The sequence below is a fragment of the Rhizoctonia solani genome, chromosome 8 (genome assembly GCF_016906535.1).
Source record: "Rhizoctonia solani chromosome 8, complete sequence".
Classification (NCBI taxonomy): domain Eukaryota; kingdom Fungi; phylum Basidiomycota; class Agaricomycetes; order Cantharellales; family Ceratobasidiaceae; genus Rhizoctonia; species Rhizoctonia solani.
Window position 1 is genome coordinate 661,178 of NC_057377.1, and position 26,920 is coordinate 688,097.

The window sequence follows — 26,920 nt, forward strand, 5'->3', positions numbered from 1 at the left end:
GGCGGTCTTGATATGGGCGGGTTTTCAGCAAGCGGGTATTTCAGCGGTCTAGGGCCGCTGACTACTGAGTTCCGGCGAAACTTGGGGTATGCGGGGGATTAGAGCCCGTCTGCCTTATAGCAATTTGGTACTACCAGGGACCAACGTCTGTTTGATTATTGAAGACAAAAGGCGAGTCCAATCTGGTTTTTTCCCTTGTGCTAGTACAGGGGGTCCTCTCCTTGTCAATCAAGCCTACTAAAAGTTGATTTTACAATGTCGTGCACCACTGTAAGGTGGGCCCACGCTGGTGGAATGGGCACTTAAGGCCGTACTACTACAAGCAACACGTATGTAATCTAACTAATAAGGCTATACTACTTCAGCTTAAGGCGGACTACTACTGCTAACTAATGCAAGGGGGCCGTAGGCCTGGAGGTGTGGTGAGTTAAAAGGGGTGGTGAGCGTCTAAGTACTACTGGGGGCCGGCTACTTAGCTGGCTGACTAATCCTCCTCAATGAATATGAGACAAGGTAAAATTGACTTGGGGTTTCCAAGCAGTTTTCCTGCTGTATATATAGATAAAGCACAGTATCTACATGGTCTGTGCGCGTGAGAGAAAGAAGTATGGAAAGCAAATGAGAAGCGTGCTGCGGGCTGCGCAGAAGCGTGGATTCCTCCTAAGCGCCCTTGGCACGGCATCTTGGCGCGGCATCTTGGCATAATAAGCGCCGAGATCACGTGATCGAAAAACATAAGATATTAAGTCCGTAAAAAATATTAAAAATAATAGAAAATTCAGGCGATTCCAATGGTATATGTAAGGAGGTTATAACAGTACGGGATATTTGTAAAATGCTCCAAGAAACTCAAGGCACCTGAGTTAGCGGAACTATTCCTGGAAAATGTGTGGAAACGCCATGGTATGCCAGAGAAGACCATATCCAACCAAGGAAGGATTTTCAACAACAGGTTCTTATGGGCTCTATACAAACGCCTTGGCATTGACCCTCATTTTTCCTCTGCCTATCACCCCCAGAGCAACGGACAAACGGAACGCGTCAACCCCTCCATTGAACATTTTCTCAGAGCTTACTCAGGGGTTAATCAAAGGGATTGGACCAGATGGCTCCCAATGGCAGAATTTGCGTACAACAATGCCGTACATAGCAGCATGGGGAAAACCCCTTTCAAGGCCTTGTATGGATGGGAACCTACGTTAACCCAATCAAATGTACCAATGGATGTACCAGAAGCGGACGACCTGGCCCAAGTAATGGAGGCACAGTGGAAAGAAGTGGAGTCGGCGCTCTGGCAGTCTAAACAAAGGATGATAGCTGGAGAGCAAGGAAACCCAACAGAATTCAAGATTGGAGAAGAAGTTTGGCTGGACGCCAAGAATGTCAACCTCAAAACCCTGAGTCCCAAGCTAACGGAACAACGCCTGGGACCATTCAAGGTTGTCAAAAAGATCTCTGAACAAGCTTACCGCCTAGAACTCCCTCCAACAATGCGAATCCACAATGTCTTCTACGTAGGACTCCTGTCCAAGGTCAAAAGGGACAAAAAACGCGCCTTCAAGAATTGCCCCCCACCAATCACTGTGGACGGAGAAGAAGAGTACAAGGTGGAAGGGATAACCAATGCCAAAGAAAGGAATGGGAAGTGGTTTTTCCGAGTCAAATGGAAAGGGTATGGATCTGAAGAAAACACATGGGAACCCCAAGAAAACTTAAAAAATGCGGAAAAAATTTTAGAAAAATACGAAAAAGATATGAAAAAGAAGGCCCTTGGCGCTGCCAAGGCCCTTAGAGGGGGGGCAGTGTTGTAGACACAATTGATACCAGGGGATTTATTCCCATTTTCTCGAATTTAAACAAAGACAAACGGACAACCTTTTCAAACACGTGACTTTGGCGCTTATAACATATGCTAAAGCGCCAAGCCACGTCCCCTTCCGCGCTTACCTCAGCACACATAGCCACCTCCACCTGATGACATCACTATGACACGTCAGTGACACGTATGCATGAGTAAGGACAACTGCAGATTGGGGTTCTTATTTGATACAGTATTTGATATGGTACATTTGTAATTAGCTAGCCTGTAGAATATATAAGGAGGCCAATCAACCATGGTAACACCCAGGTCAATTACCTCTTGTTGCATCTCCCAACTGTACGAGGGCCTTACTGCCCAGTAACTACTTAGATACACGCCCTAAGCGTTGGACTCACTGTACTCACATAGCTTGCCACCGCCTTATAGCGTGTGGGCATTGTAGTTACGTAGCTTGTTGTTGTAGGTAGTTCCCTTGCCGCCTTAAGCGGTTTTCCTTACTCAGTCTATACAGCCACAAGCGCCTGCTGCCTTGACGCCCCTTAAGGATGTCTAGGACAGTCACCACCTTAAGCAGCTTGTAGATTGTACTTAGGTAGTTCACCATTGCCTGTATAGTTGTGGTCACTGTAGTATAGTTACTTATTGTCATAGGTAGCTCTCACACTGCCTTATGCAGTTTATTCTCACAAGTCCATATGGCCACAAGCACCCACTGCCTTGACATCCTTACAGACATCTAGGACATCAGGCTTATTTTGTCCTCAAGAGTCAATAATGCATATTTTTTATGCTCAGAGGTATTGGATATGGCCATATGCATACAGGCATTGCCATTCCTAGCTTTTCCTGGTGCATTGAATTTTCTGTTTGGTTGACCACATTTATTTAGATGGTTGGGTTTGAATGTGCCTCCACCTGGACTGTTGCACCCTCTTAACATATACCATTAGATTTGCCTGCTTTTTCTGATATTTTTAGTATTTTTTCCGGACTTGATATCTGTTGTTTTTAAATCACGTGACTTCGGCGCTTATCATGCCAAGATGCCGCGCCAAGATGCCGTGCCAAGGGCGCTTAAGGATAATCCACGCTCCCATGCAGTCCGCAGCACGCTTCCTTTTTCATATCCTTACTTCTTTTCTCACAAGCTTTGACCACCTGTAGATAGTTCTCTTGTGTATAAATACAAGAGGGAAATTGCTTGGAAACCCCAAGTTGATTTTACCTTGTCTCTTACTCATTAGAGAGGGTAACCAGCCAGCTAAGTAGCAGGCCCTCAGTAGCACTAACCACACTTACCCCTATATTCACTTACCACACCTCCCAGGCCTCCAGCCCCTTTGCTGTCAGAAGCTACCAGTAGGATGCCTTAAGCATTGTTAGAATAGCCTTAGATAAGTAGATTACATAAGCAGTGTACTAGTAGTATGGCCACAAGCACCCAATCCATTAGCAAGTACCCACCTTACAGTGGTGTACAACATGGACCTTGGCATTTGGCTGCCCAGTGTCCAATCTTTCCACAGTTATTGCCTTTTGATTTAGACTTATGTGGGCCTTTATTACTCATATTGGTACATACAAACTTATTGAAGCTTGGTTTATTTGTAGCAAATAAAGTCTTACTGTCAGGTTGTTGGGTGTTTCTTTGGTGTGCTTTGGCCATAATACATGAGCATAAGTCACTCACTTGATTGGCTAATTTATTCTTATCTTCAGCATCAAATTCCAAGCTTACAGACTGGGTGAATGTATCCCATGAGTCAGGTAGGCTTGCTACTAACATGGTTATCCAATTGGCATCAGTGCACAAGTTTGGTGCAATGTCATTGATTTGTTGGAACCATCCATGCATGCACTGTATGTGTTCCTCAATGTCTTTGCTGTCCAACATCCTGTGGCTGAAGAACTTTCTTTGTAAGTTGATTAATCCAACAGTACCCTTAACTTGAAATGTTGCTGCCAAGAGATTCCAAGTGTTGGCCAAATACTTACATGATTGTATGTGTGTAAGTATGTTCCCTTTGACTCTTAATCTAATATTTGACAGTGCTTTATGATTGGCTTTGATCCATTCCATGCATGTGGAATCATCATTGCCTACTTCAAGGTTGGGTAAGTTGTTTCCTTTGTTGTCTTTGCAACCAGTAACCCTGATTTTTATCTTAGGTTTGGGTCTTCCATTTGTGCCATCTACGTAGCTATACAGATTGAGATTGGTAAGTATATCTTCCATCTGTATACACCATGTGTTGCAATTCTCAGTTTCCCAGAGGGATGGGATTTGGTGCAATCCGCTTGCACCAGTGATGGTTGGTGTTTTTTCAGCCATTTCTTATTGTGTTTGAGTATACTTGGGTAAGTGGTTTATATATTCTATTTACGGTTGGTTATAAGCGTTCAATTGGGGCTCATAACCTGTAGAAAGAATAATCTTGTAAATAGAATTATATGAATACAAAACAATAGTAAAGACAGTAGTGTGAATAGAGAGAAAAGAGAGATGATGTACTATACGGTTGAATGCACCCATATTTATACCTTTACATTATAGTCGAGTCATCTAGTATATGACTAGGTATTGTTGCTTGACTCGATTACATGTATGTTCCAGTACATTCCAGATTCCTCTTGTCTTTACTGCTATATACATGGTATTTCTACAATATGCACCAATAGTTGAACAACTGGAATGGATCATCAAGGCTATGCAGGGCTGGCCGGGGAAGTATACTGCCTTGTACTAGCGCTTACAACAAATATCCGGACACGTGACCAACGCAACCCCCCCATATTCACCGGCTTCCATTTTTCTCGATGTACAGTAATGTTAACATAGAAAATAAAGTTGAATATACATATTTAGCTCGAATAAATTGCCTAGAACTCAGTAGGCCCCCCTTCAGCTTCTTTGATAGCTTGAACCCGGGCATCCATCTGCCCCGTGTGTTTGTTGATATCCTCCACTGTAAGTTCATCCCAAACCCGCTTGGCCACTTTCCAAAGCTTGTCAGCATTTCTCCGAGCTCCAGGCACCTTGAAAACGCGTGATTTGAGGAGACGCCATATGGGCTCAATGGCATTGAGATCGGGAGAGCCCAATGGATGGGCTAGCTGTTCTATACCCAGTGCTGCCCGGGCCTCCCGTGCTTGTGGACCCTTATGCAACGGTGCTCCATCCTCGACGATGAGGATCTTGTGACCCCGCTCAGCCTCTAATTCATCCAAAAACTCCTTGAGTGGACCTTTGAGTACTTGTTCAGCATACCCTGCTGAGGTGAGCCCCCCGCCTCTTGAGCGGCCCTTCTTTCCAGCAATGCAAGGCGATAGTTTGAGCCGAATCAATGGGCCCTTCTTGCCGTGAGCAATGCAGCCCCACATAGGGACACTTTGGCGACCAGTTTGGAAGCTTGGGACCATGTTCTTGGGTAGATATGCTTCTCCTTGCTTCCAGGTAACTTTTGGTCGCACTGGCTGCTCTCCTGTGTCAATTGTGGACTCGTCGGCCCAAGCTACCCAATCCCAATTTTGATTTGTGTTATTCTTGGCCCAATCAAGTCGAGCATCAATCATTTTCTGTGAGAGGTACGGCTGCTGGCAAGCAACATAGCGCTGGAGGCCCATTTGATTTGCAGTATACTGAACTTGACGCTTGGTAACAGTCCCGTCGAGCTCGGCAATTGCATAATATGGTTTCTCTGGGTAGAGTTTCAGATAACGTGCAATAGACCGCCGAGTTTGAGGGGATAGGGCGGGTGGGCGACCAGGCCGGGGCCGAGGGGTAGCAGACCCGTATTTCTTGTAATTTGCCACAATATCACAAGCTGTAGATTTCGGAACACCAGTACGTTCTTCAATATATCTATACGTTTTTCCTTCATCATGTAGAGCCAAAATGCGACCTCGATTCAGCTGCGAAACTTCCTTACTGCGACACGGGGGCATTGTGATGAAAGAGGAAATTGGGCACGTGACCTTGTCCGGATACTTTTTGTTTGCGCTAGTACAATATTCATCAAGGAGGAAGTCATATTCTTTTGTTCACCCTTAGTCTGAAAGCTATGCAGAGGAAAGTCATCTAATGCCCGTTATCTGTAGATGATATAGAGGAGGTACAAAGGGACACTTTTCCACGTTTCTGGGCAGTCCAGATTAATTATCTCATGGTTAATATGTTGACTCTCAATAACATTACCATGCGGGTGGCTATTCCACGCCGCCCCCTGCTAAGATAACAACTCCTGAATATTGTTAGAGAATAGGTATCCTACAAATATGGGCGTGAGTTGGAGTTAGTGAGGGCATAAAGCTAGACTTAGGCAAAAGATCACGCCTAGGGATTCCCATGTGAGTGTAGTTTTGCGACGGAGCTTGTCGAGGACGCAAAACTTATACTGGGCCGACCAGGCCGTTGCGTGTGCTCTTACTGCTCAGTAGTTGTCATATTTGCGCACTGTTTATTGTATTTCGTGTTTCGGCGCTTACGCCTTTTGTTCTGTTTTCTTCCAGTCTACGTTCGGCGAGTACATCGTGCTCGCAGCAGAGCTTATCCAGTCCGTTTTCCCCCTTTTTTCTCCGCGAGTCCCACCCTCCCTCGCCTTCTCTACATGCATACGACCCGGTTCGGCGTACCGCCTCTCCGGCTCCCACCCCCATGCGCCTGCCGGTCCGGTCGTATGCCCGTTTCTCCCCTGTTTTATGTATGCATATTCTTCTCGTCCTTACCTTCGCGTGCAGGCCCAAGGCACAGTTATCTGATTGCATGGTAGTTAGTGAGTCTAAACGCTGATTGATTCCACACCACATATTCGTTTCATCTGCACACGAGCACATTATCCAATACACCTCTCCTTCCATTGATATATCGTTTGCAGGATTATCTCCTCTTTTTTATGGCCTGTCGCATGTATACATGTGAATACTTAGTTACCCACCTACAAGTGAAACTTGCATCTTGGTGTGAAATGTTCATCCACATCTTGCGCTGGATTTTCAGACCCCACTGGTGATCAGCAGCTACAACAGACGTCTCTACTGTGTATTCTAACTATTAGTACTCTGTATGAAATGATATAATACAAAGTTATTGGAGCGCAAGTTATTCAAACAATAGGAGCAGTATAGTATGTGCTTACCGGGCTCAGAAGCATGCTTTGGTTGAGGGACTATTGGTGGTCTCCCGTATCATGATATAAGCATATCACCTGGTTGTATACTCTTTGTATCAATATAGTTCATGTGTTGGCCCATGACTCAAAATTGGCCCCCAGGAGAACCCTATCAAGAGTTTAAATACTATTTACAAAATGTGTATAGAAATTAATGTGGTTGAATGGTATTTGGAGCTTAGTGAGTTTTCTCTCAACGCATGCAGGGCCATCTTGCCATCACACTCAAAACATGAATTTCGATACAAATGTATAGAGAGTTCAAATATGTGTTATATAGAGAAAACTACAGCTCTATAAGAAGAGTACCGGGTAAACAATCTTAGAGCTGCTGTTGTCTCTTAGTGTACTTCACATAGAACGTTTGTTCTTTCGGACGCGCCTGTCGCGAAACCGGTCAGCATGCCCTGTCATACTCGCGAAACGGTCCGCTCACCTGGTACAGGTTGTTCCTGTCTGGAACAGTTACTGATGGGTCTGGCTTCTTGCCGGCAGAGTCAACTACCTCGTAGGTGTACTGATAAAACAAAACACGAAATTGATTGGCTGCGACTATATGCTGTTCAAGCTGTACCTACCGAAGCCAAGAACATGGATACCATGGACTTGATCTCGTACTGAGCAAAGCGACGGCCGGCGCAAGGATGGCGCCCAACACCTAGGATGACTCAGTCAAATGGATCAGGATGGAAAATACGCTAATTATAACCTACCCCATCCAAGGAAGCCATATGTCTGGGCCTTGTCTTGACCCTCGGCATAACGACCTGGATCATATCTGTAGTAAAACATAAGCTAATTATATATTTACATTCGCTTTTCGACTCACTGGCTTGGATTTGGATAGATGTTTGGGTCGGTGTGAGTTTCTCCAACAGAGTAAACCAGGAACGTTCTAAGAGGCAAGGCCACGGTCTGAGTCAATTGTGGGTTGTACTATTTGAGGCTGGACCTACCCATTTGGAATCTTTTTGCCGTCGATTTCAGTATCTCCAGACGTAACTCGACGAAGGGCCGCTCCGGAAACAATCAATCTGCATAAAGTGTTTAGCGCTAACTTAGGCAGAGAAATACCAAGTAGCTCACCGAATTGTTTCACGGATACATGTCTACACAGCAGCCTTAGCATAAAGAAGTTCAAAGGATCTTGACTAGCCTACCTCTAAGACTGGCATCTCATCTTCCCAGGCTTGTGGCGGAATCTTCGAGAATCGCTCAGCTGTCGATAGGTCAGGGTACTCTTCAAGCGGCGCATACTTGTGAAGTAGGGCACGGATCTCTTCGACAGCCTTTTCCTTCCATTCAGGGACCTGATCGAGGTGAATGTATATCCAGGCGCTCATGAGACCGGTATTGACAATGCCAGCGAAAAGTACCCCCATGACAAACTGAGTTGAAACCACGCATTAGTGATACCTTCAAAACACAACTATGCGAACGTACTCCAATGATGTCTACCGTAGAGTCCCCTTGGTCAATGAATGTCTGAAGGGCATCTTCCTCACGACGACCTTCGCGTTGACGATCCTTGATAATCTGGTCGAAGATGGTGTATCTTTCCCAAGTCAAGCTTTCAGCCCCTCCGATGATATACTAATAATATAATGCCCACATTTCTGTTGTTGAATCAACTTTCTGTTTTCGGGCCGCCGACGGAAGCCAAGGAAGCAGGAGTGAAGCTGCTGTGTTTCCCTTTTCAACCTTCCAGTAGAGCTCCTCCAGTTGCTTGCATTTTTCAACCGATTCAGCGATCTCACGCGCACCGGCAGCGCGGATAGTCAACTGGAACACTGTCGAGTACATCACTTCGAATGGATCGAACTTTCCGACGTCACCCCACGACTTCATGTTACGCTCAATGTCGGACATTAGTTCAGGAGTGACTAGGTTAGCCATCATCAGTTCGATCAAAAGTAGAATAAGGCAGCTAGCACATACGTTTGGCGAGGCGATCATTCTTCAGTAGAGGAACTAGATGACGCAGGAAGAAGGAAAGCTCCTCTTGATCATTCCTCTTTGCTGCGTCTTTAGAGATGTCCTTTGTGGAAGGGCCCTATATTGGCAAAGTAATTCTATTAGGTGTATTGGACACGACTACTTGATTTACTCACTCCACCAAACAATAACTGATACCTAACGAGTGTAAAAGGGAGATGTTTAGCGTAGGGCTTTGCAGGCAGCACTTTAGACATTTACCCTTCAGTAAAGCTGAAGCTACTACTACTAAAGAAAGCCTTGCGAGCCTCTTCTCCCCTCACGGCTACAACATTATGCTGAACAGGTTGGTATTAGCAGTCGCTATCCGAAAATCACAACGAAACTTACGCCAAGTATACCGAATCCAAATAATCTCTCCTGGGGGAATTTCTTGAATCCATCGACTATGAAATCTATGTTGGGAATCGTTATTTACTCTGAGTTGCAGGTGATTTTTGATTCGAGTCTTACCATATCGTCTAACAGCCACATGGTCTAGTCAGATATAAAGTATACATGAATAGACAGTCTTACACCCACCTCGTGAAGAAAGACCATTGGCCGAAAAACGGCAAGGGTCGAATGCGTTTCACCTGTGAGTCGTCGGACCGAAGCAAATACCAGACTAAGCCAGATGCCACCGCTGCTGCAGAGCCAAGCGCAAACTGGTTGTTCACAATACCAGAGGTAATGTCTACTGGGAACATTCCCAGGTTCCAGTTAGAGGAGTCGTTGGTGGTCAGATTCATGGTTGAGGAGGTACTGGTATGATTGGGGCATGTGAATGGGCCCTCTTGACATTAAATACTCTGATATCTCGGCGAGAACAAACTACGCCCAATCGGATTAGGTGGATGAACAGGTTCTTGCGAACAGCCTCAAAGCAACCCGGCCCCACCATCAGCGCTCGCTCAATAACCCGTGGCCAGGCAGGTGACTTAGCCCGAGGCAAACCAACCAAAGGTGCAGACTGGCGATCATGACCCTTTAGGGAAGCGGAGCCACGATAACACTCAGAGCGGGGCTCCAGACAGGTTGAGACCTTGGTATCATACTGGTGCACGTCCCTTACGCACCACTGTCTCTGATGCACGACGTACTTGTCTTCTTATATAATCTGTCCCGCTTTGTGCGCACTACATTAGCAGCAATTTATGCAGAGTGTATGCACAACTGAACATGAATTCTGCACCGAGTTGCCCTTTGCTCACAATCGAAGCCGAAGGAGCCGAAGGAGCCGAAGGAGCCGTTAGTTGACTCGATCTAATTCTATTGAAATAGACCCTCGGGATTGGGAACCTTAAATATAGTTAAATGGTACGAGCGGGGTACCAAATAGACCTTGCGAACGTCATAAACCGATGTATAATGACGCCCCATATCACAATACAAAAGAACCAAACATCAGACTTGAAAAAATGCAGTTATTCAGGTAGTCCACTGACCTCACGACGTTCGGTCGGGTTACGATCTGACGTGAAAGAAGAGTGACTCTACCATCACGTATATCTTTGATACGTGCTGTGCTGATTGCTGCGCCGGGCTGAAAGCCGCAGTTTAATAGTACGATACCTTATGACGAGAATCCCCGAGTTTAACCTTACTAGTACTCATCGTCTGAATCATACTCTGACTGGGCGTACCGGCCTCGGCCTCGGGGATATTTTGATCGGCTGGGTGAGGCTGGTCTCAAGAACCCACCTGCTTCCCAATTGAAATGTTTGCTAAATTGAGTTCGAATACAAAAATACGATGAACAAACTTACGGTTGCAGTATTGACTGCCTACATCAGCTATTGTGTAAAGCTGTGATAATCAGCCCCAAGCGCCGGATGGTCATAGCGTGACAAACCCTGACCCGGCATATACGCGTCACCATGTTCGGCTCAAATTTTGACGATCCCTCTTTCAGACCGACGTGTGGTGGTTAGTAGTAAGTTAGCAAACATACTACATACTATTCATATTTCCGGTCCACTTGGCCACTCCTGGGCGACTTTGGTGCATGCATATACAAAGACGAGAAAAGAAAATGATCCCATGTATAGACTCTGTGAGCCAATATTGTCAATATCAGGTTCCGCAAAACGTGGACAAGATTGGTTGCCGAATGTACCTATCAGCCGGAGCTCGAAACACACATAGAAATACAGGCTTCAAAACAACTTCATGTCTGGACCATAAACTAACATTTTCAATAATACCGTGACTTGCGGTCATTAGCAACTCTGCGTATGGACAGACACTGATATTGGATCGTCTAGCTTGTGTCTCCAAAACAGACCTTACGTCGATCCCTATACCCGACTCGTGGCGCTAAACCCAAGAAGCAAAGAGAGTTCGATACATGTATACATTGTCCATTGTTAAATTAAAAAAGACAAAAAGGCACATGCAAGGATCGGAGAGGCCAAATATCATGTCCGAAAAAAGAAAGAAAGAACATACACAAATTATTAAAGGTTGGTCGAATAATACAAACGACAGAGCCATCTGAGATATACAACTCAGTAGTTCCAATCGATGAATTAGATACCTGGTGGTTCCAAACGAGATATACGCCTATTGCCGCTCCCGGATTTCTTACCCGGTACAGGACTCAAATTGCCAGCCTGGACAGAAGGGTGGTCTGGATTCAGACCGTCAGCAAAAGGTGGTTTGGAAAGTATGGTGATGGCAGTGGCAAGTTGTCAACTTGCCTTCGATCGCAGCCAACCAGGAATTGACCCCAATGTCTCTACGAGATAGACCCAGAGGCAAGCGTGGAACAAAGACCGAGACGACTATTCCGTTCACCAACACGACTGAATTAGGAGTGATTTAGAAACATCCCTTTTTTGAATCAGGTTTTCATGGGGTGCTTACCGGCTAATATGATCGCGAGCCAGGTAGTATAGATGAACGTATATGCAACCGTTTTATCTCGGTATACGTGCGCAAGTACTAATTGAGACCCAACAAGGTACGGAAGCTAAATCCCCAAAACACCGTTAGCCGGACCAAATTACGCACGATTCGCTACAGAACTGTTACGAACCAGATGCTGGGAATCCGAATTCGCCATGACCCGGGCGATGTTTTCCGCATTTAGCTGTGTGTACTCGGTTGGCGAATTTCCTCCACCAAAAGCCACCACCTGCCCGAAGATTCGAACAAGACTCAGTTGGCGATGTAGATTCAAGAAGAAAAGCCCAAAGTATCGGACAAGACTCACCGTCGGATTGGGAGCGAACCACCAGTCCCGTCCGTTATCCTTGAGCATGATGTTGCGTGCGTTGTAATGCGAGGCATTGTACACGGCAAACTTGTTCGCAGACGAGATTCCGGGCTCCACTCCGGGTTGCGACAACGGCTCCTCGATGCGCCTGGGCACTTCATGTTTGGACGCATCTTGTCCTATGGTGGGCATAGACGTGTTCAGCTGGGTCCCATGGTACTTGAGCGCGAGCGAGACGGGGGAACCGGCGCTCTACCCAGATAGGCAAATCTCCGAGTCAATACGAATCATCAAACAAGGAGAGGGGAGGGGTGAGTTGTGATCACACTTACACTGTTGTACGCGTCGACGACGTAGCCCCGGACTTCCTCTACGCAAATCGCAGCATCAAACCCGATGCGAGTTCGGTTTTCTCGGTTACCGAGCTCGCCATAGACTTGGAAGCTGCTGTTTGGCGCAGTGTAGGACTCGTTCAATCGCACCATCACTATCTCGATGCTGACCCATCCGTTGCCGTCTTCCCCTTGATTAACAGGGAACCAAGAAAACGAATGCGTTACGCCATTGTCCCACCATTTTGCTGAATATCAGGATCAGTTGGGCTAGGCGAGTGGAAACCAGTGTTCACGCACACATCAATGCAACTTCGCTTTCCTGGGCTGTAACATTGGGTCTGTCCTCTCCCTCCATAAAACCGGTGAAATTTACCGGACGAAACTTGGCTGCGGGGGGTGAATCAAGGCCCATGTACTCGAATATCCTATCCACCGCCTTCCAGGGGACGAAGAGATATGTCATGTTGGCCGGCCTCGAATGGGGTGTTCTGGGGGAATTGGTTCAGAATAGTTGGGCAAGCAAGTCGCAAGTCACTCACAAGTATCGTCCTAAATCTTCGATAACCTGGCACCCTATCCTCGACCCCCACCTAGGCCATCTGGCAATCTGCCCGACCGCCTTGGTTGTAGGCCCTTTGCCTGCATCCAGCCCAGCCGACTTTCCAGCGTCGGACAAAGTAAGTCCGGCAGTTTGACTCTGGTTCTGGAAGGTCCCAAACCCAAAGGGGTGGTCTGGATCCAGTTGCGAAGTAAATGTCTCGGCAAAGTGGATAGTTTCTATCGTTGTTTTGATCACATTCGCATCTTTTTCGGTTCGGTTGAGATAAAAGTAGCGGTCTGTCGGAACGTGCTGTGCAGACGAAAGGGGGGTGATCGTCCATGTGTATCTCACTTGCTATCAAGCGGAGAGCATAAGTCTAGATGGATGATCATGTGAATCTGGCTAACTGCTCACCGAAAGCGTATCATTCAATATGGTGGTGGCCCGAGCAATTTCCTCGGCTGTGATATCACCAGCGACAGCGGCTTCATAGTACTCTTTCGTTTGGGTCTATGATGGATCCGTGAGTTTGAGACTGCTATTTATGACATTTTCGTTCACTCACTTGTTGGATGGTATTTATATCGACCACACGACCGAGGGCAAACACCAGACTCGCAGCGACCGTCGCAGTGACCAAAAAGAGAACGATGCATAGCCACCAGGGTGTTCGGCTAGCAAGAAGTGTCAACATAAGCATCTAGCGAGCAATTAGGGCAACCGGGACGTACTCGTCATGCCTTCTTATAGCCTTCCTATTGCGCGAGGATAATTGCTTGACGTATTTCCTGTAAAGTAAAAGGATGGCGGACCAAGGGCTGAGAGGATTATGGGTGTGATAGTCGAGCTCGTGCCCCACTTCGCCCTTCATGGACTCGTGAATAATCGTAGCCCATACTATAAATAGTCAATAAAGAGCCATATGCATCAAAACAGCAACTCACGGGCGGCTTCAATACAGGCGCGTGAGAGATCCAATAGGGATATGCCCAACGTAAGCCCCACTCCGCCGCACAGCCCACCAACAATCAACCGAGTCCAGAAAAGGGACATGCCCGACGCTGCGCGCGCAACGAGAAAAATGACAGGAAACGAAAGAAAGCTTTTGGCTCTGAGTGAGGTGTGTTTTGGCCAACAAGGACAACGAGATGGACTCACCATAAGATCATATGCACCAATAGTCGAACAACTGGAATAGGCTCGAATTTACCGAGCCAGCCTGCGGGACGTGCCATTGGAATAACATGGACATTTGAGGAATTTTGATGCTGGTTTGATCGTGACGAGGAAAAGGCAACGAGGGGAATCGAATCTGGGGCATCGCGAGAGTCGTTTGGGGCATAAGGATCGGTGTACGGATTCCATGGCGGATCTTCGTGCTGCGATCCATATGGACTCTTGTCGTGTTGGGATATCGCTGTGTGACTTAGGTCATATTCGCGAGTCTAAAGACAATGCCCTATTTGTGTTCCTGAACTCTGAGATTAATCATCAAATACAAAAAATCTGACCTGAGCATGGGAAGCAGTCGAGCTCTTGACTGGCTCATCGAGTGAAGAAGAGGAGCTGCTGGGTGTACTTCTCCGCGACCTATGGGCCATTGCAATTGGCTGATTGCGCACACACTGTGGTCGAGAGATAGGGCTGGCCTTGACTGGGGGGCAGTGGCATGGTCGGACTTCTCTGACCAACTCCAAGCGCCCGTCCCTGAAGTTGGTATGGTAATCCAACCAACAGAGCCAGCTTAGCCAATCAAGTACTAATTCGTACGTCGAATACACCCCTGATAAACTAATTAGGGTAATCCGGGCTATCGATCGGACGCCGAGCTGCTTCCAAGTTTTGCCCAAAGAATGCGGCACGAGAAGACGCCAAGAGGATCAGTCAGACAGCCTGCACGATTCATAGGCAACATTGAGAATAATAATAGATTACACAGTGATAGGAATTGTCCGTTATTGAGTTTTTTTAAATAGAAAAACATATACAGCCCATGGAAGGGTCACCATGCCGAACAGAATTCTCGGCACGTGTCCAACATTAAATCGACATCTAAATCCCCCCTCCCCACTCTGATCTATACCATCGATCGACGTTCGAGCCACTCGTTTCCCGCAATATTCGAGCTAAATACAATTGAGGTCGAAGCTCCTGTTCCCAAGCTCACCAAGTCCTTTGTATCGTCGTAATACGAAAGCCCAGATAGAATGAGTCGACTACACATGGCCGAAACGACGGATGCCAACAATCTGTTTTTTTTTTTGGGAGTTGCTCGTCAGATTGTACATTCATATGACTGCCCCCACCTACGCACCCCGAAGATAAAAAGGCACGTTTGGTTTGTTCATTGGTTGACCCTAGGCCAATGACCACCAAAGTACAAAGAACGATCGCATAGTATTTCGAACCACTACACACCAACAACAAGGTTATTCACACACTTGAAAAAAAGGGACTATTTGACTTGACTTACTCGTGCATGAGTCGCTGTATGATAGGCGTATGACAAGTTCTCCACGCTTTATACAGCGTAAGCAAGAACAAACTTGTTTCGTACACCAGTGGTCCGATATATGCACTAACCCCATAAAGACTCGTTTTTAGTGTGCACCCGGTGATCACCCCTGGGGCTGAAGATAACCCACAATCTGTTAGTTCGGGTTCGGGGAGATCCGGTGGCTAAGGGGGTACACGTACCAGGATTTTCGATGAATTTGCTACTCTATCGTCCGAATGATGTTTCGATCTGAGCTTCCTCTCCTGACTCTTGGTTCGCGAATACATAGACATACCTTTTCTCTCATTTGTAGTAGAACTAACGAAGGAATACTAACGGCGAGTGATCCAAGTATCAACGAACTAGATTGGGTTAATTCAATTGGCCGTTTTAAACGATGTGCTAAATAAGACTTACATGAGTACCCAGGTTCTTCACATGCAGTTGCAATTGGGTTAGAAAGTAGATCCCAACCAGCGTCTGTAACTGAAACCTACCTTCTTCCGTATATAATCCAGACTCGAACTATGAGGATAGCTGCATGTAATGGTTAGGTAAGAGCCGGAGATCTCCGTGTTAAAGTACTCACTCGCCACAATTAATGCGGTTACAACGGTCCCATAAATATAGTATGTGTTTATTACAATGCACCTATAGACAAGTTCAGTAAGCCCTCATGCAGGGATAATTCTAGTTCACGGACGTCTATACGTAGATAATTATTACAACAAAGTTTTCTACCAACTCCCGATACTGAACATACCTGAGTATTGAGATCGTGCATAAACAAAGCTGCTCTCTATCAGAACAACGAAAAAAAAAAGTCCCCAAACTCAAATTCAACTTACTCGGTACATAAATCCTATGATTATAGCTAATATCTCAGAATCCAACTCGACTATGACCAAATCACATATACGAACCCGAGTAACAAGGTCCCCCATATTCGATTAGCATGAAAGGCTATCCGCGCAAACGACCAGCGCGCGCTCCACACATATCGAATCTCGTCGGGAAGTGTCAATAGTGTTTCGTAAATTAGAATACAACTGGCGATAACTGGAAGAGTTTTTTAAAACTTTAATAAGGGGAGAAAATGTGTGTTGCGGGTATGGTACTTGCGTGCAATCAACTTGGTCCGCTCTGCATCGTTGAAGAAATATACAATATCAACTTCCGGACTAGTGCTGGTCTCCATTAATCGTTGGACTAAAAAGAAGAGAACAAGAATGGAGAGGTACTCGAGCGAATGGAAAGAGCAGGAGCATGGTTATAACTACCATCTGTGGGCAAGGTACTAAGATTCCCTGATCACAGAGAAACGCCAACGGAAGCTTCTAGTAACACTGATGACCGACATCCTAAGATATATCACTAGCATATATTCATATAGCTTCGAAATGCTAATCCTAATAAGATTCTATCTTGACTTCGGGCGTGTAAAACAAGCGGATCGTATTGACTGAATGGACGATCACAATGACTAACGGGCGATCCGCCAATAGTCACGTGATCGTTAGGAGGATCGCGGAGGCTTGGTATCCCAGCAACTGGTAATCAATTGTACCGATCACAAGGTAAGAAGAAAGGTGTAAGCAACTTATGAAAAATTCCCACAAATAATGCTACTAAATTGTTGTCAACGGGCTACTTATCGTACGATCTCGAAGCTCACAAGGCAAAGCTGGGTTGAAGAGGTTTTGCGTGAGCCTGGATCATCGAAGCCCATGCCAAATGTCTCACGCCAGCTCTGTAGTAAATGTAGTTAGGTGCCACAGAATATCATGACTCATAGGACTCTTCAAATCAGAGCCAAGTCCGCAGTGATCAGGGCACACAAGCCGTTGATTGTAGATGGCGTATTCACATCACCGTTTAATATCTGTGTGTACCTGAGGTGCACAAACCTTATTTCTATGCGGTTGCTCGGGGGGTGGATCCTCGAACAATTACGCCGGCACGTTTGAAAATGCATGATTTACAAGGCTGATCGTGAATACCAGGCACAAGCTTTGAGTATGCACGAGCGCCATACAACGCCACAGTCTAGAACAGAATAAAATGTTCTAGAAAAGTGATGTCCCGAGCATGTATGAATGAGGGTACATCGTCAATACAGGGGTCTCAATATTGAGAGACCATGTAACAGCTGAGAGCGCTGTTCATTGGATGGTGCTCGGGGTACCTTTTGGGGCTGTCCTAATTGGATCTATTGAGCCATTTGTTGCATTTCATTCTGAAAGTAATAGACGTTGGTGCCAGTCAGGGTGTGTGTTAGTTAACTGCGCGCATTTACTGAATTCGGTTATACCACATCTGATATCCTCTCTCCCATGAACTTTACGTGTCAGTGCGTAACCAGGTGTGAATCACGATCAAGTTAATTATAAATCATAGTAATAACATTTAGATGGGTGTTTGGGTGGATCTAGAAACACGCTCTCTAACAAAAGAGCCAAAATAGTAAACCTTTGAGGAAAACACCTGAACTACTCCGAGAAAATAACGAAGAACGCAAACCAAAACCATAATCTAAACGCTACACCTCTTGTGTGCAATGCGTCCCTTGGCTTGAAGAGGCGATGGATACTTCCGCTCTTACTCCCAACCCAAACGACCCCGAGTTTGATTTTGATTTCGTGATTGTTCCCATCTCGAGGAAATCGTCGGTAATTCTGGCTTCGTTGTAGAAGGACCGAGTAGAGAGTATGAGACGGCTACACATGCTAGAAAGCATAGCTAGAAATATGCTTTTCGAATAACGGAAGGCGTTAGGTCGCTGTTACAACCCGATGTTCAATTACTTACCCCGACCCATTGACCGCCGGGCTTAAACTTGGAAAAAGGGATCCCAAGCCAACAAATATCAACGTTCCAATAATCACAAAGTAATAGTTTGAACCGCTACAAAAGTAAAATGAGAAAATAGCCAATTTCGAGTAGGTTACACTCACTCTCGCATTAGACGAGTGACAATTGGCGTGGCCATTTGGCCCTGGCTCAGCCTCCAAGTCTTGTATACCGTCATGCCGAAAAGCATGGTCTCGTATAAGAACGGTGCAATGTAAGGTAAAAATGAAAGTGGATTAGATTTGAATATGCACCCGCTAATCAAGTCAGGTGCTGAGTTGCACTTTGGTTGAGTTTTCATCAGCCACCAATCAGTCATTATTACCACTTACCAGGATTAGGAACAAGGTTTTTTCTCTACCGCACAATGTTAGCCTATCCAAATAGGTACTATGCTGCGAAATCGTCGTACCTGAGCCTGCACCTGAAGGAACACTAATGAAGGAACACTAACAGCTAGACACCCTGTGCAAACCACACTGGAATTATCATGAGTATTTGAGCGTTTGATCATCGATCATACCACTCACACGAGGACCCATAGCCTGATGCACAGGGGTTAGTCGACGAGCCGATCATGTTAAAACTGAATAACATACTTTCTATCATAAATAACCCAAATTCGAACTATCAATACACCTATGATTGTTGTTAGCATGGTCTGATTAGACAAACATCCTGCCATACTGACTGGAGACAATTAACATAGCGACGACCGAGCCATAAATATAAAATAATGAAACAACAATGCACCTGTGAAAAAATAGGTTGAGTTCAACTGGGCAGTACTGCGCGGGCATGGAATGCGTACGTCTGGGGGGAGGGTAGCTTAGCACCATAAATGACATATGCATGGCTGCGACGTACCACATCTGATAAATTGTACATAAACAGGCCTGTAGTGATCTCTATTAGCCGTGACAGATAACCATGGTAAAGTTTAAGCTTACTGGGTACATATACCCTAGTCAGCGAGGTGCGATTAGTATCCAACTCAAAACTCGGGCTAATTGCTGATTGTTCTCACGCTAAGACTATTGGGGCCCATATTCTATTGGCATGAAAGGCAATGCGGCCGAAGGACCAACGCGAGCGCCACACATATTGGAGTTCAGTCGGAAAAGTACCAACAATATCGTATAACAAAAGGCTACAGGATACCACTTATTCGATAGGGTATACACGCCGTTCGGAGAGAGAGAGAGATGTAATATCTAAGCATCAGCGCTACGAGCACAAGCAATGACGAAGCTTAAACTTACTGGACAAGTACTTGACCCCGAGAATATTCATGTATGCGGTTATGGCATCGGGGTCCGACATAACCGCCACCTTAGTAGTATTGAGCCAGTGGAACACAGCAGAGTGCTGCTGGATCACGGCTACAGAGTGGATGGAGCCAATGTGGGAATGTGTGAGAGACGGAGCGAAGCAAGTGAAGAAGCCAAAATGACTGATAGCCCGCAGGTTGATAAACGAGCTATGCCGGAAAAGAGATCAGGCGCTAAAAGGCACAGTGAGGGTGGGATAGGGATTGAGCTGGCGACCGGGGACTGATCTGTATGGGCTTGGTCTGGATACAACCGCATGAATCAAATATCATATGATATTGCAATGGGTCGCTTCGAGCTGTCTACGGAATAGTCAATGCACCAGAGGTCTTGAAATAAACACCATTTCATTATTATTGGATGATCTCCTTGAACAACCTTCGCGCGCGCCATCAGTGCCTCGACTAATATACAGAACAGTTGGTCGTAGAGGAAGAGTTCCATTGCGAGTCATTGAATTGTGAAATCCGAAGATGACGTTGATCGGAGCACGTAATCACGGCAGGCGCCGAGAACCTTAAATTTCGTGGACTGGTTGAATCTATCGGGTAATTGCTTGTCACCACTATCGAAATTACCGGAACAAGGCGCACCAACGGGTGACAAGGCATGCGGACGAGAACTTTCGACTCTCCATATCATTATATCGTCATCCAAGTGTCGCCTCCGACAGAAACCTTGACCCTTCGCTATGCAATTCAAAAGGCCCTACAGCAGCTCTTTGGTCTCACACGAGCAGGTATCCCAATCGATGTGCTATCCGAAGTCACAGAAAACGTGGACGGGAAGGAATATGGAAGGGTGGTGCTCAGAGCTGTCACTGAGTAAGCCAACTTTAGTCAAATACTTTATATGTATATGTTTTCACGATGCAAACCAGGGACGTAGAATTTGTTCTTGCTGCGCTTCCGGTCTGGTCTGATCCGACCATAAGAGTGGTTGAGCATAGCACCTTTCTACCCGGAATCGATGTTAAAGATCTTAAATAACACCTTGCTTGACATACTTCAGGACTTAGCAGATGCGGATATCTCATAAAAGAGTGAGTTATAAGCCACCGACATAGTTGCGCCAAGCTTCATATTCACCTGAGTGATACATGAGATATAAATAAATAAATGTCTTAGTTTAGTAATATCCGTGTCACAGGAACTCGTGGGTGCAGATCACATATCTTATTTGGAGATAATTTACAGAAAATATTATTTTTCACGTGTTTTACATGTATTCGCTCATCATTCGGCTCATTTTGAATTTGAATGATTTAGTTAACATTTATATCTCTGCATATCAGTTTGAGAAACAGTTGGTATCTTGGTACGGTTTCAGCTTGTACATACTTGGTTATGTCATCAATCAATGCGGAATACATGCAGTACGCGCATTGTTGAGCGTGACGGCGGTAGGTAGACACGTATGCCTATTTATGAGCTTATACTACGGTGTAACTGGGATAAACTAGCTTGTGCTTGTATCTCTCCATCACTTGATTTCAACCGTTGTATCTATCTTGCCCACAATGGATGCTGGAGATAGAGGGCCGTTAGCGAAACGGCAACGTCGCGTAAGTCCTACTAAGTATTCAAAAAATGCTAATTAGTAAATTCTCCAAAAGTCCCATCATAAAGAGCGCCCTTTGGAGCTATGCTACTGCGCAAGGTGCAAGGGACAGGTGAAACAGAAGGTAGCAACTATCAACGATCACCGACTTCGCTACCCACACCCCATCAAAAACCTGCCGGCACAACCCCTAGGCGTGGATGAAACAGTCATTGTACCGCAATATTTAGAACCGGTGCGCTCTGGCATTATACCCGATGAACAGGGCCTTGATCAACAATCGTTTCGCGGCTCTCTCGAGCCACAATCACCTACACCCAGTGGCGCTGGTCAGGCAAGAGATTGTGCTTCACCAAACCCTCCTCTATTGCCTCGCATCCTTGACAACTATCGACCGCCAGTCCCGCTAGGTGACCCAGAGAGGCTAAATGACCCAGAAGAGGGGATCGAACCTGGTCTCTTGGCCGCAGCGGAGGAGTTGGAACGTGTGTATGACTTCAATGAACTGATCGACAATTCAGGCAACCTTGACAACAATCACCCGGATTACCTGTTCGAAAACGCGCTCGATGATACTGACTTTGGACTTCCGGATGTTCAAGAGCAAGATACTGGAGTTCTACCTCGATTCGACTTTGCAGGTAGTATTGAGCCCGAGGATCCCGAAGAGCCTGAAGAGCCTGGATGCGGTCTTGATGATATTGATGAGCCGAACAATTTTTGTGCCGCGTTTAGAGAGCCGGCTTTGATTCGCAATGCATATATTGATGCATTTGTCCAAAAGACACTATATAGAGCGACTCACCAGGCATTAACACATCAACTAAAGGCTTCTCGGCGAACCATTTCATCGCATCCTGATATTACGATTGACCATATTAATGGTATGGCCCAGACTATTACAACAGTGGAGCGTCGACTGGGTGTTAACACCGGCGAGATCATAACAACTTTCACATTGTGTCCTGTATGCAAACGACGATATTCACCCGAGTACATCAAAGAAACAGATGATCACCACTGTCTAAATGACGAATGCGATGGTGTACTTTTTGTATATCATAGGCTTGCTTCCGGAGTTTGTCGTAAGGTTTCTAAGCTTACTTACCCTTACGCATCGCCTATTCCATGGCTGCGTCATATATTTAGCCTTCCTGGGATGTCAGAGTTGATGCAAACTTGGCGGTCTGGAGACGATGATCATGGAATTAAACCCCCAGTTTCCAACGAAGATTGGATGCGCAACCTCAATCACAATAAGGAGCTGGGGAATATCACGGAAGGATGGGGTTGGCGATCTACCATGGCAGGGCTCCAGCAAGTTCAAGACCCCGACACTCGCAATGTCATTGACGAGAGCGGACCTGACCCACCTATTCGATTTGTTAGTCTTCCGTATGGTATATCGTTCTCACTGAACACAGACTGGTAAAGGATTTACTCAATTTCACTGAAAGTCTATGCTCAAATCCAGCATTAGGTTTCACGCGACCAAAGAAGGAAGCTATTCGGTTGGGGCATGTTACCTTGTAATCAATAATTTACCTCGGCACATGCGATTCCTACGCGAGAACATTTCATTGTCGATCGTAATGCCCGGGCCTAATGAGCCTAATGAATATGCTCTTGACCAAATGTTAGACCCGTTAATCGATGATATATTGAGGCTCAAGCAAGGTCAGTAGCTCCTCCCAGTTCTCGACTATCAAACTAAACAACATTAGGAGTACGTATGTTGGTCAGACGAGGAGATCCACCTGTATATGAAGAAGAAGTTGTATATGGCGAGCTCACTCAACATATTGCTGATCTTATTGCACGCATAAAGATGGGTGAAGGTGCGGGTGTTAAATCAGAAGCAAACTTTTGCCTCTACTGTCGATCACATCTATCTAATCTCTCAGTGTTGGAGGGATATATGCGTCAAGGTATCTTTGCGCCATGATTCTTTTAAGAATTTATTGGCCATATTTATCTGAAAAAGTATTACAGACTGACTTTTGTTAATTACCGTGCTAGATTTTGAGCCCCGAGATCCACAGGAAGACTTGAACAATGTATATAGATGGAAGTCTCGGCCAACACAGCAAGCACAAAGAGATCTATTTAACGTTACAGGGAATAGATTTACATCATTACACCGCCTTCCTGGCTGGCATACCTCAACCTCATCACCTCTTGATACAATGCATTTACTTTATCTAGGCGGAATGAATTGGATTGTTAAGCAAATTTTAGTCGGCCCTGGAATGATTGTCAGGCGAGAGTTTGGCGGGCCGGAGCCGCAAGACATCTTCAATGACTGTCTGGATCACATGTGGATGCCTAAGAATTTCCAGCAATTACCCCCCAAGGTGCGTAACAGTTGTTTCCGAGTTTAACAATTTTGGCTCATCAAAGCCAAAGCTTGGGCAAACTCGCACCTCAACTAAAGCCAATCAATGGAAATTGACCGCTCGGGTCATTTTTATACCATTGTATCTTGCATTCAGGGATGGCGATACAATTCAGCCCATATTGGTGCCTCGAGGGAATCGGAACTCACCGGGTGCCAAACACCAAGCATACCGGGCCAAACTATTACACCAGCAGCGCCAGAAGTACTACGCCTCAATTGGTCAAGCCAATCGGTGCCCTCGTTTAGAGGAATGTTTTCCTTCGCGGAATCTTCAATTTCATTACCGCCAGGTTCTGCGCTTCTGTTTGGCAACATCCATCTTAGACAAACGCAACATTACCCCAGCAAACATTTTGTTTGCGACTGGACTCCTTGAAACTATGTGTAAGGACTACATCACTCATAATATACCGTTGTCTCCAAACTTTCACTACATGATGCACCTTGAAGAGTTTCTCCTCAAAACTGGATCCGTTTACAACACCCATGTATGGGCTATGGAACATGCCAATGGCGTATTATCCCGTATAAATCATAATGGGAAAGGAGGCGGAGTTCTTGAAGGAACGCTTATGCGTGGTTGGTGGAGACATATGACGTTACAAAACCTGGTAGACTCTCTTATCTCAAAGCTGTTATAATACGCTAATTTAATACCACAGATCAAGAGCTTACAAGCATTGCCCAATCGCACGCCAGATGATACAAGTGTATTAAACGATCTCCTTACGGCACTCAGAGGAGGAAACAAGCACGCTCAACAAAGGGGGACTCTAATGGCCTTCATCGCACAGTGCCAAACTGAGTACACTCAACAACATGGAATTGAAAGTTGGTACCTGACTAAATATTTGTGTTCACATTTTGACTTTAGTTTTGATGCATGTCAGAACCGATTAGACTATCGTCACAGTCGCGACTCATTAACTTGGAGAAAGCCGGCCTTTACAAGACAGTTTTTGAGTTCTGCACCGCAAAATGGCCCAATGCAGGAATTTTTGGGCCAAACGTCATTGGTGTGCACTATCTGGCCCCTCACGGCATGGTTAGGAACCACAGCTATGTTGAATTCAATGGGATTCGCTATGGGTCACACGAGCATACAAGTGGCAAAGGTTATTGTTACGCCTATATTGATAATCGGCAGGCAGTACGGATTGAACGCATCTTGGCTATTGAAATACCTGGAACCCGTTTTCGCGGTATATGTGTATTAGTGCGCTTATTTCAAGCACCAGAAGTTGAACCAGACTTCCCTTGGGCAGCATGGTGTGTCTTTGTTGTACTCTCCCTTATTAGAGGTCTATACTAATTGGTCCTCAGGTCAGAGAACCTTGGGGTGAATAGCTGGGTCTTTGGAGCTTTGGGAGAGACTATAACAATAGATGTTGCTCAACTCTCTGGGACATTTGCTTTATTTATTGTCCCAACAAGTGGTCTCAGATACTGGGTATCAGTTGAACTAGATAGCATTGGATTAGGGTACAGATTAGACAATGAGGATGAGGATGTGTGAGAGTGTACATTATTATAGTTGAACCCTAGTGCTGCTCATAGCTACAGTAGAATGTAATCTAAGTCCTAGAATACTATGAGTACATTTATGAAAATATAATAGATGAGCAATCAAAAGAATCTAGTGCACATAGAAACCAGGTGTGGAGTGGCAGATCAGCTTATATATTGTATTTGTCTCTGTTTGTCAATACCATGACTCAGTGCTTGCACACCTAGTTGCTTCCTTCCCTTACCAAGTCCTACAAGCTCAATGTTGCTTGCAGTTTCTCTGAAGTATTTTCTCCCTGTTTCTGAAAGTCCCACCTGCCCTCACCTTGACTTGTTATATAACCTGATTTGACTGCCCATGTTACAGCCCCAAGAATCATACTATCAGATTTGGCTAAATTTTCTATTATCTTTAGTATTTTTTACAAACTCTTCACATGTACTTTGAAGTCATGTGACCTTGGCACTTTACTACAAGAGCTTGGCGCTTTACTACAAGAGCTTGGCGCTTTACTACAAGAGCTTGGCACTATACTTGCCAATATACTGTGCCAAGCTCTTGCCAAGATGCTGTGCCAAGGAACAGTTAGATAACAAGAAGCTTCTGTGCAGTCCACAGCATGTGTCCTAGACTTCTGGTGGGATGCCAAGGGTGCTGGTGCTTGTGACTGTGGGTTACAATGGGGAAACCACTCAAGGCAGTGAGGGGCTATCCTACAACAACTAACTATCTAACTACAGCAACAAGTGTCCTAGATGTCTGTTAGGACATCAAGGGGATGGTGCTTGTGGCTGCAGGGTACAAGTATGAGAAATGTTGTGTACCACTGTAAGGTGGACACACACTAGTGGGGGCGGGCGCTTAAGGCCGTATCTAGTACAAGACACTGCTGACCTATCTACTATCTAGGCTACACTACTACCGCTTAAGGCAGTCTACTACTTCTATGCTACTGGCAATGGGGCCTTAGGCCTGGAGGTGTGGTAGGTCAAGTGGGGGTTAACATTTGAGACACAGTGGGGGCTGGCTACTTAGCTGGCTGGACTATCCTCCTCAATGGATATGAGACAAGGTAAAATTGACTTGGGGTTTCCAAGCAATTTCCCTCTTGTATTTATACACAAGAGAACTATCTACAGGTGGTCAAAGCTTGTGAGAAAAGAAGGAAGGATATGAAAAAGGAAGCGTGCTGCGGGCTGCGCAGAAGCGTGGATTTCTCCTAAGCGCCCTTGGCACGGCATCTCAGCGCAGCATCCTGGCATAATAAGCGCCAAGATCACGTGATCAAAAAACATAAGATAAACAGTTTGGAAAAAATAGTAAAAATATCAGAAAAAACGTGTGGTTCTAGTGGTATATGTTAGAGGGTTGTAACAAGAAAGTTGCTTAAGGCAACTGTGTTACACCCTCTTAACATATACCATTGGATTTGGACAGTTTTTCTGATATTTATAGTATTTTTTATGGACTTGATACTGTCATAAACAGAGGAAAATAGAACTAGCTGGAATTGAACCAGCTTGACCACTAAGCCATAGAGCCCTATTATTCCTCTGCTGACAACCCATGATTACACCTGCTACCCCCCAAATTTGGGCTTGGGCCAGCATGCAACCACTTGTACTGGTCATGTGACTGTGTCCAGGGCAGATACCTATTGTTTTTCAATCATGTGATCTTGGCGCTTATTATGCCAAGATGCTGTGCCAAGATGCCA

At 45.6% G+C, this 26,920-nt stretch overlaps 7 protein-coding genes across 7 annotated transcripts; 3 read left to right on the forward strand and 4 right to left on the reverse strand.

The window, feature by feature from the left end:
- Positions 1 to 905: 905 nt before the first annotated feature.
- RhiXN_09665 (uncharacterized protein) lies at positions 906 to 1,811 on the forward strand (the record flags this gene model as incomplete). Its single annotated transcript, XM_043329481.1, has 1 exon — positions 906 to 1,811. One exon carries the CDS (start codon positions 906 to 908, stop codon positions 1,809 to 1,811), a length of 906 nt encoding a protein of 301 aa, XP_043182315.1.
- A 2,891-nt stretch (positions 1,812 to 4,702) lies between these two features.
- Positions 4,703 to 5,767, reverse strand: RhiXN_09666 (Transposable element Tc1 transposase; the record flags this gene model as incomplete). The annotated part of the gene is made up of 1 exon (XM_043329482.1): positions 4,703 to 5,767. One exon carries the CDS (start codon positions 5,765 to 5,767, stop codon positions 4,703 to 4,705), a length of 1,065 nt encoding a protein of 354 aa, XP_043182316.1.
- A 1,545-nt stretch (positions 5,768 to 7,312) lies between these two features.
- On the reverse strand, positions 7,313 to 9,716 carry RhiXN_09667 (cytochrome P450 family protein; the record flags this gene model as incomplete). The annotated part of the gene is made up of 16 exons (XM_043329483.1): positions 7,313 to 7,372; positions 7,427 to 7,507; positions 7,569 to 7,648; positions 7,704 to 7,768; positions 7,820 to 7,885; positions 7,947 to 8,024; positions 8,077 to 8,099; positions 8,151 to 8,378; positions 8,434 to 8,545; positions 8,603 to 8,873; positions 8,929 to 9,043; positions 9,102 to 9,123; positions 9,187 to 9,263; positions 9,316 to 9,380; positions 9,439 to 9,446; positions 9,508 to 9,716. 16 exons carry the CDS (start codon positions 9,714 to 9,716, stop codon positions 7,313 to 7,315), a joined length of 1,560 nt encoding a protein of 519 aa, XP_043182317.1.
- A 1,894-nt stretch (positions 9,717 to 11,610) lies between these two features.
- Positions 11,611 to 14,661, reverse strand: RhiXN_09668 (uncharacterized protein; the record flags this gene model as incomplete). Its single annotated transcript, XM_043329484.1, has 13 exons — positions 11,611 to 11,771; positions 11,833 to 11,938; positions 12,005 to 12,103; positions 12,182 to 12,436; positions 12,517 to 12,764; positions 12,817 to 13,007; positions 13,059 to 13,414; positions 13,475 to 13,570; positions 13,626 to 13,734; positions 13,792 to 13,957; positions 14,005 to 14,162; positions 14,219 to 14,505; positions 14,572 to 14,661. The coding sequence occupies 13 exons, from the start codon at positions 14,659 to 14,661 to the stop codon at positions 11,611 to 11,613; spliced, it is 2,322 nt and encodes a 773-aa protein (XP_043182318.1).
- Positions 14,662 to 18,283: 3,622 nt separating this feature from the next.
- RhiXN_09669 (uncharacterized protein) lies at positions 18,284 to 19,114 on the reverse strand (the record flags this gene model as incomplete). Its single annotated transcript, XM_043329485.1, has 8 exons — positions 18,284 to 18,296; positions 18,366 to 18,461; positions 18,512 to 18,680; positions 18,740 to 18,764; positions 18,820 to 18,886; positions 18,938 to 18,952; positions 19,007 to 19,046; positions 19,099 to 19,114. 8 exons carry the CDS (start codon positions 19,112 to 19,114, stop codon positions 18,284 to 18,286), a joined length of 441 nt encoding a protein of 146 aa, XP_043182319.1.
- Positions 19,115 to 20,347: 1,233 nt separating this feature from the next.
- Positions 20,348 to 20,727, forward strand: RhiXN_09670 (uncharacterized protein; the record flags this gene model as incomplete). The annotated part of the gene is made up of 2 exons (XM_043329486.1): positions 20,348 to 20,562; positions 20,619 to 20,727. 2 exons carry the CDS (start codon positions 20,348 to 20,350, stop codon positions 20,725 to 20,727), a joined length of 324 nt encoding a protein of 107 aa, XP_043182320.1.
- Positions 20,728 to 21,257: 530 nt separating this feature from the next.
- Positions 21,258 to 25,212, forward strand: RhiXN_09671 (Transposase family tnp2; the record flags this gene model as incomplete). Its single annotated transcript, XM_043329487.1, has 9 exons — positions 21,258 to 21,302; positions 21,354 to 22,726; positions 22,779 to 22,975; positions 23,023 to 23,226; positions 23,504 to 23,652; positions 23,705 to 24,307; positions 24,359 to 24,527; positions 24,587 to 24,965; positions 25,020 to 25,212. 9 exons carry the CDS (start codon positions 21,258 to 21,260, stop codon positions 25,210 to 25,212), a joined length of 3,312 nt encoding a protein of 1,103 aa, XP_043182321.1.
- Positions 25,213 to 26,920: the final 1,708 nt, after the last annotated feature.